General features: G+C 51.4%; 1 protein-coding gene across 1 annotated transcript in view; it reads right to left on the reverse strand.

Moving 5' to 3' along the window:
* The window catches only part of PRIMA1 (proline rich membrane anchor 1), a gene marked incomplete at both ends in the record, with an annotated part of 58,782 nt that overhangs the window by 43,928 nt on the left and 1,640 nt on the right, over positions 1 to 13,214 (reverse strand). The window contains one exon of the mRNA XM_079699422.1: positions 7,687 to 7,822. Coding sequence (XP_079555548.1) covers positions 7,687 to 7,822 — 136 coding nt within the window. The remainder of the gene's footprint in view (positions 1 to 7,686; positions 7,823 to 13,214) is intronic.

The following is a 13,214-nucleotide window of genomic DNA, read 5'->3' on the forward strand; positions in this document are numbered from 1 at the left end:
GAGCAGGGAACGGAGCGACCTCTGTAGAAGTCAGGGAAGGTTTTCCTGGAGGATATGTGAGCTGAGATCTGCCTGAGTTAAGGTTAACTACTTTGAGGGGATGCCTGGCAGACACGAGGACTAGTATATACAAGAGGCTCCGAGACAGGAAGAAGCGAGGCCCATTCAAGGAAAGGAAAGGGGACCCCTGAAGCGGACTCTCAGAGATGGAGGAGGAGAGTTAGGCAGAGGACTCAGCAGGAAGTAATCTGGTGACCTGGAAGTACTTCCCCTCCTTACCAGCTGGGCCGCTGAGAACAAGTCAGTCACCCTCTCTGAGTCCCAGGCTCCTAAGGGAAATTGGGGCTGATACGACCTCCTACAAAGGAGTACGTGAGGATTAAAGGAGAAGAGAAGCCCAGAGCTTCCACCTCAGTATGGGGGGCTGAGTACCAGTTCCTCCTAGTGTTCTGGCTGAGTAAAAAAAGCATTCTAGAACTTCCACAGTCCCATCTGCTTCTCTCTGTTAAAACGTGGCCCTTGGCACAGAGGAGGGGAACCAGGTGACCCCATTCCTAGCTCCACCACTGCTGTGTGACCTTTGCGGAGTCAACCTTTCTTCGGGTTTTTCTAAGAATAAAATGAACGCGAAGAATCAAATCTATCTCAGTGCTTTGAGCTCCTTAAAGACAGGGAATGCAGGCTCACGCCTCTGTTCTGCCACAGCTATTTTTGGCCCCATCAGCCTCAGAAGCAGGTCTCGTGGAGGGGGTGTACATGCTCTTCCTTGAGGGCTGGTACATGTCTCCTTCCTCGGCCGCAGCGTCTGAGTCACACGCGGGGACGAGTGGGCCATCGCTGACATTTACAAAGTCGGCCCAGTCCTGAGCCCTGGCAGCTGCCATGGGCTTTATGGTCGGGCCCTCGAGCACGTCTATTCCTTTGCTTTGCCAGGGTTCACCCCTGCCCAGGACTTCCAGAAATACTTTCACCCAGGGACTCTGGGGCTGACCCTGGGGATCACAAGCCTGGTGACAGCTGCCCCTAATGGGGCAGCAGTGGTATTCTCAGTAAACCTTTTCTTTCCTGTTGAATACCTAGGGGCATCTACACATCCTTAAAGCACTCATTTCCTCCCTGAGTTTCTAACCAGATGCTCCTTTCTCAGCAGCGAGTTGCCGGAACCACGTTTAAACAACTCCCGACCTGAACGTCAGTGACCTGCTATTATTATTATTACTACTACTGTTATCATTGGTATTACTTATTAGCTGCCATTCAGTGAATGTTACTTGGATCCAGGCTCTGCGCTGTGTTAACTTCATGGCATGGAATTCTCACAACCGCCCAGCCCATATGCAGCGGGTATTGTCATTAGCCCCACTTTACAGATGTGGAAATTGAGGTCCCAAGCTGTTAAGGACACGTTGCCCAAATCACTTAGCTCGTGAACAAGGGTGGACCCCAGATCTAGAGGGCAGGACAGCCAGGCTGAGCCATTGTGCTGTAACACCACTTTTAAGCATGTAGCTTCTGCCAAGTACAGGCTGTACAATTCCCAGTCTTCACTGCAATCCCTCCTGAGGTTAAGTATCATTAGCTCCATTTTACAGATGAGGAAACTGAGGCTGAGAGGGATGAGATGTGCCCAGGGTCGCAGAGCTAGGAGTGGAAGAGCTGCACGTAACTCCAAAGTCCCTTGACTTGATTGCCATTCTCCAGGACACTGGTTCTCAAAGGGTGTGCCCTGGCCGGCCAGCGCGTCAGTGTCCCCTGAGAATATATTAGAAATGCAAATCCTCCGGCCCACCCCAGACCTACTGAATCAGGAATTCTGGGGATGGGATTCAGCAACCTGTGTTTGGACAAGCCCTCCAGGGGATTCGGACCATGCTTGCATTTGAGAATCACCCAGTCTAGTGCCTCCCACTGTTTGCAAAAGTTTACAAAGTGCAGCTGCCTTAGGCAGTCGCCACCTAAAGTGTGAAGGGCGTGGGCGGAGCTTGGGAAACAAAGGGCAGAAACTGGAGATGCTGGTCAAGAACCTTCCACATCACAAGAACCCTTTCCAAGTTCCTTCTCCATGGCAAGTAGGGCTCAGGGCAAGGCTGTCTCAGCGGACGTCCCAGGGCGGCTGGGAGGGGCAGCTGAGCTGGGGACCCACAGACAAATGTGGGGCTGAGCTGCCCCCATGATCAACACGTTCCAGAATGGAGCTGGAGGCGGGGGGTGAGGGGACAGTGCTCTTGAAAGTTTCACAGTAAAAGAAAATAAAACCTAAGAAATAAATGGAAAAACCATGTTGCCACGGCCAGAAGCATGGCCCAGCAGTAGGTGACCCACCATCCCAGTTTGCCCAGGACTACAGGGTTTCCCGGGAGGCAGGGCTTTCAGGGCTAAAACCAGGAGAGTCCCGGCCAACCCGCACACGTTGGTAGCCCGGAGCAGCAGCAGGTGCTGTTTGGATGAAGAGGGAGGCCTGCCTGGCCACAGGGAGGATGCCCAACAATTCTGGCAAAGGTTTCTGGCTCTTCCTTTTACAGGCGACTTTATAGGACTGTGTGAGCAGGTACAGAGGTTTCCCTGTGTCCTCTTTCTCCCTCTACCCCTGACACATGTAACGAAGTCCTCACCCCTGCAGGACATTCCTGCAGCAGGGCGCCTCCTGCCTGATCCTCGGGCCCTGAACTCCGGGCCTTTGCTTCAGCCTCTCCATGGACTGTCCGGCCACCCTGTGCTCCTGCCTATCCAAGGTCTACTTGGAAATTCTCTCACCGTGTCCTGATCCTCCCTTCCTGCCCTTTTTGGAATTAAATATCTTTCCCCCAGAGCACCTCTTGTTTCCCTAAGTTGAACACTCAGAGGCCACCCTTTATCAGAATGATTTTCACACAATGGTTAGCAGCAATGGATACCCGTCCAGTTTTCAAAAGTGTTTGCCACTTACATGAATCCTCCAGTCAACCCCATTGGTGGGTGAAAACCTCACACCTAAAACTCAGGCTTAAGTTTTCCAGCCCTATTTCAACCCTTCTACACTGTTGGTGGGAATGTAAGTTGGTACAGCCACTATGGAGAAGTATGGAGATTCCTTTAAAAACTAAAAATAGACCTACCATATGATCCTGCAATCCCACTCCTGGGCGTATATCTGAAGAAAACCATAATTTGAAAAGATACATGCACCCCAATGTTCACTGCAGCACTATGTACAATAGCCAAGACATGGCAGCAACCTAAATGTCCATCAACAGATGAATGGATAAAGAAGATGTGGTACACATATACAATGGAATATTACTTGGCCATAAAAAAAGAATGAAATAATACCATGTGCAGCAACATGGGTGGACCTGGAGATTATCATACTAAGTGAAGTAAGTCAGACAGAGAAAGACAAATATCACATGATATCACTTATATGTGGAATCTAAAAAAATGATGTAAATGAACTTATTTACAAACTGGAAATAGGCTCACAGACATAGAAAACAAACTTCTGGTTACCAAAGGGGAAAGGCTGGGGGGAAGGATAAATTAGGAGGTTGGGATTAACATATACACACGACTATATATAAGATAGCTAATCAACAAGGACCTACTATAGAGCACAGGGAACTCTACTCAATATTCTATAATAACATATATGGGAAAAGAATCTGAAAAAGAAGAGATATATGTATATGTATAACTAATTCACTTTGCTGTACACCTGAAACTAACACAACATTGTAAATCAACTCTAGTCCAGTATAAAATAAAAGTTAAAAAAATAAAGTTTACCAGTCCTCTTATAATCATGCAGAGGAAGTGGCAGGGCTATCACACCGACCCAGGCTCAGGGTCTCGACCTCTCATGCCGTGTTCTCAGGCTTTTCATTACCCGGGCCCCGCCATTGAGAACAACTCTCTGTGGGCCTCCAGTGCACCCAACACAGGGCTGGACGCAGAGCAGACACTCGGCAAACGTTCACCAGGTAAATCAGAAGCCCTTGTGAGCGACAGGGATGCAGGCACATCTGATGACCAAAGGAGCAAAGGCTGGCATGTGCCTGGAGCCAGTGTATCCAGAAAGATGGCAGGAAAGAACACGCCTAGACACACCCTCTGCAGTTTATGGACCACCGCCCCGTGAGCTCCCTGTGGGCAGGAGCTGCTCCTCTCTTGCTCATAGCTGACTTCCAAACCCCTGCCAGCACCTGGGGAGCTCCGTGCACACCTGCTGAAGCCCCGTGCCCTCTGGGAGAGGCTAATCCCTCACGGATTAAAGAACAGGCAGGGCTTCCCTGGTGGCGCAGTGGTTGAGAGTCCGCCTGCCGATGCAGGGGACACGGGTTCGTGCCCCGGTCCGGGAAGATCCCACATGCCGCGGAGCGGCTGGGCCCGTGAGCCATGGCCGCTGAGCCTGAGCGTCCGGAGCCTGTGCTCCGCAATGGGAGAGGCCACAGCAGTGAGAGGCCCGCGTACCTCAAAAAAAAAAAAAAAAAAAAGAACAGGCAGAAGTTGTGGATGTGGCCATAGCTCTGTCTGACATTACCGGGCAGTACTCATGTGTGGGGTGTGGGGTTTTGGGCTGAGCTCAGTGAGGACCAAGACAGTGCACAAAATACATTCTCTGCCACTGGTCTAATCTGCCAGGAACCCCATGGCTGTGGGGTACATCCGCTGTCCTCCTGCCCAGGGTCCACGTCCTCATCCTTGGGTTACAACCCCTCTACACGGATTTTCCTTTCAGAAGCCACCACCCTCTTAACCTCTACCCATAAACCTCAACTGTCAACCGTGGTCACATGGCCCAGGCCTGACCAATCAGCACATTCCATCTCGTAGGCCATCATGATTGGTTCAAGGATGGACATGTGACTCAAGCTGGTCTAGTGAAAGTCAGCCCCGGGTCTTTAGTTGAATGTTTGAGAAAGAGAAGCTCTCCTTGTAGGAAGATTACTAACTGTGAGGTTGATGGAATCCTGGAGCCTGGAGCCACAGAGACTGGGCCTGCCTGAGAGAAAAGGTGACCCGGGAGAAATCAGAAGAGAGAGATGGAGACGGAAACCCAGTACCATCATCACAGAAGACCTGCTGCTGGAATATTCCAATACATGAGCCAAAAAACGAACAGCTCTCTCTAGTTTTTGCATCACTTAAGCCACTTCAAGATGGGTTTCTGCTACTTGTAACTGAAAAAGTCCTACCATAGAATCAAACTACACCTGCCGTCCTCTGACCCGGAAGTGCCCTCAGGCCTCAAGCTCACACCAGGCCTCAGTCCCCTCACACCTGGCACCGCCACCCGCCTCCCCTTCGCCACAGCCCCCCACCTGGCTTCAGGCCGTCGTGGCTGGTCTGGGGCCTGAAGTACCTCAGTGGTCCCCTCTTTACCCCAGTCGGGTAGCTCACCCCAATCCACCCTCCACATGGTCAGGAAAGGTGACTCTGAAGCGGATGGTGTGGGATCGTGTCACTTCTTTGCTTAATACCTTCGTGGGCTCATCGCTGCCCAGAGTAGAGTTTCGTAAAGGATGGGGCGCGTGTTCCTGCGGGCAAGTGAGCTGGTATTGGATGACACGTGGACCTGGTGCTCAGACACACAGAAACACAGAACAAGAAACTCAGGCCCCTTTTGATGCTCTCACAAACCTTCTGATTCCTTTCTTGAGAAATATCTCTGCACGGGGCTACTACAGCTCAGCCACCCGTCTACCACCTGCTGCGCTCCCTTTTTAGCAGAAAGAAAGAAGGCCTCGAGCTCAGAACCTTTCATGACAGGCTAGAACTTTAAAACGCTGGTTTGTTTGCATTTGTTTTTATGGTCACCTTCTACTTACGCAAGTGATTCTGGTTTTTCACTGATGGTAGTTATTAAAGTTTTCTTTGGAGATTAATTTGTATCAACACAAAAGTGAGTCTGTTTAAAGAAAAAAAAATAAGGCAAACAACAGGAGGTATCTGGATAGGTGAATGTTTGGCAAACAACGATTCACAGGATGAAATGTGATCTACTCGGCCAGGCACACAAGGCCCTTCACAGTCTGAGGGGCTTGGACCTCCCATGAGAAGTCCCACAGAGTCACACCTCCAAGCCTTGGCCTTCGATGTTCCTTCTGCCTGGATGCCCTTTCCCCACCACCCCTTCAATGACCTAGAACAATTCCACTTATTATGAAGACCCAAGTCAATGTTACTGTTTACTCTGGCTGTAGTTTGGCTCAGCTACTCAAGGCACCTGGAGAACAACTTCTGTGCTCTCTCGGGTCACTTTTTGTGGGTTGCTGACACAAGGCCTTCCTTGAGGCCGAGAGATCCCAGAGACCAGAACGGTCTTTCAGGTCTGTGTCTGGCACAGATGCTCGGTTCGCACGAGATGAACTGAACAGACTCTAACTGCCAGATGTGGATCCATCAGGTACAAACACACCTGGAGGCAGCACAGGCCTGGAGCTGGAATAGCGGAGGGAGAAGGAATTTCATGGAAGGGATGGGAGTGAGGGGCCAGGGGCCTGAGGCGGGGCCCTACAGTACAGCCCAGGGATTCCTTCAGGAGAGAGGAGGAGGGTGAGCATCTTGGGATGGCAGGATCCTGCAGAGGCCTGGAGCACAGGGCCTGGTAGGTTGAGGTTCTTGACTTTAACTTGCACTTGAATCATCTCAGAACTTGTTAGGATGCCACTTCCTAAGTCCCACCCCAAAGGCTCTGACTTAGTGGGTTGAAGTGGCCCTGTGCAGCTGCACTTTAAAACGAATGCCTCAGGCAATGCTGAGGGCCACACTTTGAGAAGCACTGAGCCACGGGTGTCAGGAAAGAATGGAGACAGGTGGGGGCCTAGCAGACAAAGTGCAGAAACACATGTGAACTGCAAAAGATTCCACCAGAACACCGCATCCCTGCCTGCACACCGCAAGCTTGGAAACACGGCTTACCAGAGAATAAGCCTCGTCAAAGTTATTTAAAATATGCCCCAAATAACTCAACGGAGATGTGTTTAATGAGGTGGATCCACACATGAGCTTGGGCATTCTGTAGGCCGCAACTTGAGTGATCAAACCAAAATACAGAGTCTCTTGTTAGAGACCTTATCAACTGGCACTTGTAAGCAGGGAACTTAACCCCTACGGGTCAGGACTGAAGCCATTTCTGGCTAAAGAAACCCTCCTTTGTTTGCAATCAAATTGTTCAGAGATGAACTCAAGGCAAACAAGTGACCGGGGTGGGGGTGGGGGATGCGCGGGTGTGTGTGTGTAGCAGAACTCGCTGCAAATAGCTGAATGGCACCCGAGTAACTTTGCTCTCAGAGCCTCCACCTCGGTTCTATCCTAATTGCTCCTTTACACATGAATTAAAATCAAAAAATGAAGCCATGCTCACGGGAGGGCTATTTCAGACCAGTGCCCATAGCTGCCCCCCTTCAAGGTCTGGCCTTCGGAACAATCCAGGCAGAGCCACTCATCAAATGGAGATTGACTTTTATCTGATTAACCCATGGAGAAACATCCTTCTGCATCTCACAGGAACATGCTGTGGGAAAGACGTTTTGCAGACTGCAGGGAAAAGTTGGGTCTTGGCTTCCCTCCTGCTCGGCCAGTGGAAAATTACAAAGGAAACAAGGCTGCCCTCTGCTTCCTGGCTTCCCGGGAACCTGCTTCCCGGGTCCTTCCTGGGCCCCGGAAAACGCGAAGAGAAACCGGAACCAGAGCTGAGCCTTTACTTACCTGGGGCGGAGAGGAGTCGGGGAGGCGGCGGGGGCGGCGGGGGCGGGGGCAGCGGCGGCGGGGGCCGGCACTGGCAGATGTGTTGGCAGCTGTCCGTCACCTTGGAGCAGGACTTCCGGGGCTCCCCGTGCGTCACCTGCAGGAATGGGCACGGGCGCCCGAGAGAAGCCAATGCGGCATCTGGGAGCCCAAACGGGACCACCCCGGCCCACGCACCCCTCCCCAGACCTAGGCAGGAGGAAGAGCCAGAAGCTGGGCTGGCTTGCAGGGAACAGTGTTACACGGGGCTGGCCTGGCAGGGATGGAGACCTAGGTTGTATGTCCAGCTCTGTGGGATCGGGGCAGTTGGCTTGGGTATTCATGAGAAGCTTCTAGAATCTCCCCATCGTGCAAATGAGGAAACTGAGGCCCAGGCAGGAGAAGTGGCCGCCTGAGGTTCTCACACCCAGATGGTGACAGGACACTGATTTTACCTTCTGCGTAACCTGACCTAACCGCTTCTCCCATCTGCCCGGCTACGGTGCAGGACCAAGCCCTCGCCTCCTCTCTGGCCACAGTTCCTGATGGCCTCTCTGTGTCCACTCTGGGCCAAGGTCCCCCCACCTTGGGGGAGGAACCTTACCTGGCCAGACCTCTGCTCTGGTGGCGCACGTGATGAAGGGAGCAGAACAACCACCCCAGTGTGATCCACGAGCCACCAGAGTGGCCTTGTGGGAAACACACCTGACCACACTGCCTGCACCCCCCGCCCCGCCGTGCCCGGATGCTCACCCATAGCTCAGGGGAATCACAGGGCCGCAGGGCCCTGCAAGGGAGGGCCCCCTCCCCTCCTGCTCTGGCCTTCTGCTGTGCTCTCAAAGCCCTCCTTCCAGTGCCTGGCCCCTGGTCATGCTCCCTCCCTTTGAGCACGCTGCTCCAGTGGCCTGGAATCTTCTCCGACACCTTACTCAGCTTGGCTATCACCTCCTCAGGGAAGCGTCTCTGACCCCCCCGACCAGGTCAGATCTCCATTTTACAGGTTCTCCTGGCACCGGATTTCACTCTGTGTGGCAGAAATCCACGTTGGGGTGTTTACCTAGCTCAGCCGCGTATTTACCACTGGACTCTAAGGTCTATGGGGTCAGGGGTCAGGCCTTTTATTTTTTCTCTCGCCATCATAACACCTAAGGAAATGCCTGGAATTCACCAGAATCCACACCTCTTGATTCCTGGGCTGCTGTTCTTTCAACACCAGTCCCACTCTCCCCATCTGTAAACTAAAAAGGGGAGCAAAAGTGGGTTGTGTTCACCCAGCGGTTTCCAGCCCTTCTTGCACATCAGAATCTCCAGGCAGCTTTAAAAAATACTCATGCTCGAGCTTTTCCCACGCCAGTGGTCAGAATTTCTACAGGTGGAGCTGTGCGTGCGTATTTTGTTGAAGCATCCCAGGTTAAACTTCTATGTAGCCAGTGAGAGAATGGCTGGTTTAGACCAACTGCCAGCATCCCTCTCTATGGCAGAGTGCCATAAATCTTGGAACCTAGCATTTTCTGCCTGTCCAGAGAACAGCTGATTTAAAGACATGAAGGAAGAGTTGGTGGTCACCCCCTACTTCAGTGATGCCCACAGTTCATTTCTCTGGCTATCATCTCCGGTGAGTAGAAACCCAGAACCCCAATTTCCCTGCCACCAGCCACGGAAGGCCTGCCTTTGGAGGCCAGTGCGGACCCTTTGCTGCACGTGTTCCAGGCCCGCAGGGCTTGGCTGCTCCCTTGCCACTTGGCAGATGTGAACAGGATGGGTAATGGCTACCGGAATGGCATCAGGCGGTGGACTGATTTACAGCCCTGACTTAATATTGACGAGGCCACGAAGCTCCTGCTCACCACCTTTCAGTGTTTTTAAAGGACCACTGACTGCATTTCAAACTCTGGAAGGCAATCTTACCTCCCGCCGGGAAGAGCAAATCCTCAGACCGTGAGCCTTTTCTGTTATTTTACAGAGAGGATTAACTCCTTAGACGTCATGGCAAATCCACTGGCTTCTCCCCCAGCGGAGTTGTCAGCCCTCCCATCACCATCTGGATTCTGACCTTCTAAGACCATGGCGGTTGCTCAAAATCTCCCTTCTCCCAACGGCTGGCCTCTGAGATTGCTTCTCCGCTGAACTCTACCAAGTGTGCAAACTTCAACCAATGCCATTGCCAAAGCAATTACTTTCCCACTCTCCAAGGTGCAATTTATGGAAGAGCGTTCAAGGGCAGCACGTTTCTTTAACCTGGCCCAACGCAATGACCTATTTTCGTGAGAGGCTGTAAGGGCACATATGTATAGGAGTGCTTAATGTGATGAAATTACAGGCAGGGAAACCAGGGCCAAGTTTCAAGGCTGAAGTGGGGGAAGTGAAGGCACACACTGCGTGTTCAACATCTGTGGTCTCTCGTATCACGGTCCCACTGAAATGCGAGCGGGCACAACTGCTTACCCAAAGGTCATCACAAAATTAGCGAGCCTGAGTGGGCTGTCCTTCTCCCCGAGGCGGGGACCCCTTGGGCTCCTCACTGGTTTGGTCCAGTGCAAGCCTGTGGCTGCTGAGCCTCCCTAGACTGACAGCTGGTTACACAGGTCCTTTATCCACTCGCCAACTTCTATGCATCCTTCAAACCCAGCTCTTACGTGGCTTTCCCAGGCAAGCTGTCCTGAACCCCATGTCCCCCCCAAATTAGACCCAGCTGCCCAGTGAGGGCTCTTCACCTTGTAAACCCTCCCCTTTGGGGCACTTTTCCCACTGTTAATGTCCTCCCACACTAAGCTGTGAGCATCTTGGAGCAGAAAGGTAGGTGGGTCTGTGCTTTATCAATCCTGACCAAGTGTGACTTCCTGAGCCCTACTGTGTGTCAGTCATGGGAAACAGGCTCTCCTTCACCATGAGGATAATCAAGAGAGGTAGCTCTTATCATCCACACTTACTGGCTGGGATGACAGCCTTGGCAAAAGCTAAGTGATTTCCCAAAGTTGCATAGGGCCCAGCGTTCCGTTGCTGCTGAGTAAAAACGTGTGCCGGGGATTGTCTGCCCAGCAGTGGAGAAACATGCGATCTACCCCGTCCCCCAGCTCCGGGTCCACTTTGGGATTCTGCGGGTCGGCAGTGTTGTGTTCAGACCAGCAGAGAGGAAACCTCAGTACCACGAGCTTGTCTCAATGCCTGGCTTGGTGGGTTCACATCCTGGGGAGTCTTACAAGGAGAAGAAACTTGCCCCTGAAGTCACTTGCTCTTAGCTACACTTAACCAAGGAGCAGAAGCCCAGAGAGGTCAATGACCCGCCTAAAGCCAGTATCGTGACTTCCTGTGACCACGTTTTATTCCAGTTTTGCCATCTCCTGCCTTCCTGTCCCTGCTCTGCAGCGTTCTCCTGGGGCCAGAATCCTGAGGCACAGAGAGGTCCTGCAGTCACCTGGATTTGGTCTCTGGCGCCGTGGTCTGGGGGACACGGTGCTGTGGCAGCCGGTTCCCACTTCTGGCCAACCAGTGTAGCTCTCTGGCCCAGGCCTCCTAAATTGTCCTTGAATCCATTCACCTCTCCTCACTCCCAGTGCTACAGCCCTAAACCAGGACACCATCACATCTCCACTGGGTAGCCTTGCCTCTCTCCTAGCGTTGCCAGATAAAATACAGGACACCCTGTAAAGTTTGAGAGCAACAACAACACTTTTTCAGTATAAATATGTCCCCAGTATTGTATGGGATATACTTAACGCTCAAGAACGATCCATTGTTCATCTGCAAATTTAACTGGACCGCCTGTATTTTTATTTGCTACATCTGGCAACCCTACTCTCACCAGCCCCTGTGCCCCTTGCCTCGCCCCCTCCCTGAATCCCAACTTTGTGCTGGAGCTGGACTGAGATTTCTAAAATGCCAATCTGAAGATTGTGTCGTCTCTTTCTTAAAACTTTCCACGGCCCCCAGAGCCCTCAGGATCAAGTCCAAACTGTAAGACACGATGTTAGTGGCTTACAACGGAGCCCTCACCTGCGTTCTTCCAATGCCCTGCGCTCTCCTCCCACCTCAGGGCTGTTCCCTCCACCGCCTGGACACTTCACTCACGCTTGCATCCTGACTCCTGATTTCTCCTTGTTCATGTCTCAGCTGAAGCACTGCATCTGCGAGGTTTCTCTGAATCTTCCACAAGCTCCTGTTTCTAAGCTATTTGCTCCTGTTGAGCACTCCTGCCTATTATGACTTGTCTAACAATCTCTCCAGTGCTAGACTGTCAATGCCATGAAGGCAGGGACCCCTAGATCCCTTGCACTTAACACGGGGGGCCCTTGCAAACAGTAGGTGCTCAATAATTGCAGCTGACTAAATAAGTGAAGCTGTAATGACTGACCACAGGGGCGGGGGGTCGGCATCGCTTGGGTCTGGGATGGCTCCTCATTGGCACACAGAGACCCACAGGCCCGGATCAGAGCCTGTCTCCATGACAATTGCTTTAGGGGGGCGCCCACAAAGATGAAGGCTTCTGGCATCTTTTATCGAGACAGTAACTCGATACTGTTACAGCGCCACAGTAACTTGATGAGACACACTCCTGTCACACCTAATAAATTCGCCCGCCTGTCATCCTCTTCACTTGCAAAAAAAAAAAAAAGGACTCATCTGGAAGTGAACTTAGAAGAACCCTAAATCACAAAAGCTCAAAATCTCAATTCCAGACACATGAAGGAAAAAAGGGAAGAGCCTGAAGAGTGCCCCCACCAATCTTGTGGCTATTTCATGTCATCTGACTGTAATGATTAAGTTTCTTATCATCCAGGCAGCAGCCGGAGGCTCCGGGCTGATCTCAAGGTTGGAACCTGGTGCTTTGAGGGACCACGACCTCTTGCTTCACTAATTATTGTGCTGGTCTCACCCTTCCAGATGTTTACAACTTAGAGGGATTCTTCTGGCAAAAAGCTCATAAAAGCACAGATAGATTTCTTTATATTCAAGAAACTCCTGTGATGTGACAAATGATACTCTCTCCACTTAAAGGGAAACACATGGCTTTGTGCACGTCGATTTTTCCTCTTCTCCCCTCTCTTCTCCTGGTTTCAGCTCTTTTGCTCAAAAACCAAATCCATTCCTTCCAAAGCCCCTTTTCCCTTGACTTCTCAGTCCTTATCATTTGTAGATGAATCTTTCCAATGCCTCCAGCCAAGATTTTACCCATTCTGCTTGCCTGGAGGATTTCTTTTCTAATTGATTTTCACAAAATTTGATTTGTATTGAGTAAGGGCATCTGAAATACACACACACAAACTCACACACACATTTGCTTGTGCGAGTACTGCCTGGCTGAAGAACACTGCTAAAACACGAAGCTACTTTACAAAATCCTTTCTTTTGGTGGTGGGAGTGGGTAGGGAGGTGGTGGATCTGCTGTTTCTATCCTGCTAGTTCCTGCAGAAAATTCCAGTCCTTGGAGATTAACAACATCATCATGTTGCTCTCCGTACTAGCTGAAAAAGTCTCCCAGAAGAGGGAAAATTGTAAACAAATGAATACAA

Source organism: Hyperoodon ampullatus, assembly GCF_949752795.1.
Source record: "Hyperoodon ampullatus genome assembly, chromosome: 3".
Lineage (NCBI taxonomy): Eukaryota > Metazoa > Chordata > Mammalia > Artiodactyla > Ziphiidae > Hyperoodon > Hyperoodon ampullatus.